Source organism: Cornus florida, unplaced genomic scaffold, assembly GCF_030987335.1.
Source record: "Cornus florida cultivar Cherokee Brave unplaced genomic scaffold, ASM3098733v1 CherokeeBrave_3.0.0_Hap2_Chr06, whole genome shotgun sequence".
Taxonomy (NCBI): domain Eukaryota; kingdom Viridiplantae; phylum Streptophyta; class Magnoliopsida; order Cornales; family Cornaceae; genus Cornus; species Cornus florida.
This window is the reverse complement of record NW_026775576.1, coordinates 67303336-67305807: the sequence shown is the minus strand read 5'-3', so window position 1 is coordinate 67305807 and position 2472 is coordinate 67303336. Positions and strand designations below refer to the sequence as shown.

Sequence of the window (2472 nt, the reverse complement as noted above, 5' to 3'; positions counted from 1 at the left end):
GCAAATGTTAAAGACATACAAGCACCAATGTTTCTCATTTACAAGTATTGGAAAGAAAAACTGCATATTTAACAATGTAAAAATTTAATTACTTTTAGAATCATATTTTTTTGATAAAAGTATAATAATTATTTATGTTTGCAAGCGATAAATATTACCATATTGAATTGGCAAACTTTGTTATCATCGACATTCCTTATCCTTTTATACTTGTTCCAAACTACTTGTATTTTACCTTTCCTATCAACCACTTTTGAAGGTATCTTGGAAAGTTCAATCTGAAAATGCACACAATTGATAACCTAATATGTGTCAAACAAACACTCACTATAGATAGAAGAATTTGTTACCCCAATCGAAGGCGAAAAGAAAAATTTGGTTCCTCTACGCTTTTGTTTCAGCTGGAGCATTTGGCAATAGACTTCAACCACCTACAATGATCACATTTAAACCATTAATGCATGCGTGTGATTGGTTTGAAAAATCAATGAACTTTAAGTGAACATACCATATTTGATATCCAATGATTGTAAGAGATTGTTCTCATCTCTTTTCTTGTGAGGAAAATATCATTTATGTTCACCAGCATTTCACTATAATTAAACAATAACATATTAAGTGTTTGAGCATAGAAAGTAAGTAAATATAGAGCAAATAAGAAATTATTTATATAATTTCTCACTCATCATTTCTGCTCTCATCCATGGCATATGAGATGACTGCCTTTGCTTCTGGACGAAGGACACGCAATCGGTTGACCTTCATTTCAACCCAAGGTGATCCCTTATGGCGCCCAGGCTTTATAACACGTAATAAAGGGATCACTGCTTCCTGCACATCACGCTCCTCTTCCATTGCTGTGGAGGTTCCCACTTCCTCCTCCATTGGTGCGGGGATTTCTCCTTCCTCCTCCATGGGATCGTGTTTTGTAAAAGATTGCCAGGGTGAGTTTGCTTGTCTTGTGGAGGTTTCGAATTCCTCCTCCACTGGTATGTGGGATTCATCTTCCTCCTCAGTCGGATGGTGTTGTGCAAACAATTGCGAAGATGGGTTAGGTTGTCGTGTGGATGAACTGGGTTCTGAGGATCTCGACCCCCTGCCTTGGCCTACATTGTGCCGTTGCTTCCATTTCTTAACAACTTTAATAATTTCATATGCCAACTCCTAACAATTTTAAACAAGTTTAATAAATATATATATCAGTTAATATATAAATGTAACCGTAGAGTTCCAAGTAATTATGAATATGCAAATATAACCGTATATTTAGTACCAATTATAAAAAGCCATAATTGACGTGATTACCTTATCGGCATCTTCAGATGTATCAGTTGTAAACTTTACCTCACCGAAGCCGAAACCATTATATTTATGCTTCTCCAAATTCAACCTCTCGCCTATTAATTTGTTGGTCCATCCACGTACGCATGACATCTCAGGCTTCGGTTTTGGTCCATTAACATCCACACGGTGTAGGTAGAAAAGCTACAACATATAAGCCATTATGATAATGACATTATAGCTATTTAAAATAAAATGATAGACACATTACAAATATTATATCTTAGAACATACCATGAGAAAGAACAAGCATCCATGTATGTATGTACAACCTTCTCTTCCTTCCTTTCCTTTATAGGACGCAATTCCTTTTTTCAACCAATCTAAAACAAACTTCCCCCAATTATACGATTTAATAGCATCCACATTGTCAACCGCTGCCAATAACCTTTTGCTTGTCTCATTTTTCGATATGGGTGCTAGAAGTGATCCGCAAGCGAAAAGGACAAAAGCCCTCTTGAAGTCATCCCCAATAGGAAGAACGTCTAATTGATGCACTAAGTTTGGCACTTCTATTACACCGTCCTTTAAAAAAATGCCATTTTCTAACCAATGCACACTTTGTACAATATAATTTGGCACATCTTCTCCTCTTCCCGAGGGTAGGCCAAGTACCTCTTCAACGTCACTTGGCGTAACATGGATCCGAGCGCCAGATTCAAGGGTGAGATGAGATGTTCTAGGGTCAAAGTGTTCTACCAACCATAAGCACAGGTTGCGCTTCAAAATGGTACACTCGATGTCTAAAAGGGACCCAAACCCAATCTCTTGTACGGCAACCTTTTTGTCTTCACTTAAATTGCAAACCGTTTCCTTGAATTTATTTGGAGAACACCGGGTATTCAACATCTACAAATAAATTACCAACACAGGCACATTAGATACAAAAAGGAAGGATAAAGCACATATATGGACATAACAGTCCAACTTAAATTTACCAATTTGCACTTCTACACATTACATGTTGAAAAGATTCAATCTCAAATCTGCTAGCTTACAAAGGCACTTGGGAGTACTCATATATTCCTAATTCATTAATTCAATACACATTCTTCGGAATTAATCCAACTAAGCACGTTAATGATAGGTAAAACACACAAAAAGAAGCATATATAAAGCATCACTTAACCC

General features: G+C 36.6%; 1 protein-coding gene across 1 annotated transcript; it reads right to left on the bottom strand.

Annotated features, from left to right (window-relative positions):
- Positions 1-302: 302 nt before the first annotated feature.
- LOC132314253 (uncharacterized) lies at positions 303-1008 on the bottom strand. Its single transcript, XM_059813137.1, has 3 exons — positions 683-1008; positions 509-593; positions 303-431 (listed from the first exon to the last, which is right to left on the bottom strand). Exons 1-3 carry the CDS (start codon positions 913-915, stop codon positions 303-305), a joined length of 447 nt encoding a protein of 148 aa, XP_059669120.1. The 5' UTR covers positions 916-1008.
- Between the last annotated feature and the right edge of the window lie 1464 nt (positions 1009-2472).

What these genes read in the sequence shown, in the direction of transcription:
- LOC132314253 (XM_059813137.1), bottom strand. Translation starts at nt 915, where the DNA reads ATGGAGGAGGAAGGAGAAATCCCCGCACCAATGGAGGAGGAAGTGGGA. An exon ending in GATGAGAGCAGAAATGATGA is followed by an intron (nt 594 to 682) that starts GTGAGAAATTAT and finishes GTTTAATTATAG; the next exon opens with TGAAATGCTGGTGAACATAA. An exon ending in ATCATTGGATATCAAATATG is followed by an intron (nt 432 to 508) that starts GTATGTTCACTT and finishes TGATCATTGTAG; the next exon opens with GTGGTTGAAGTCTATTGCCA.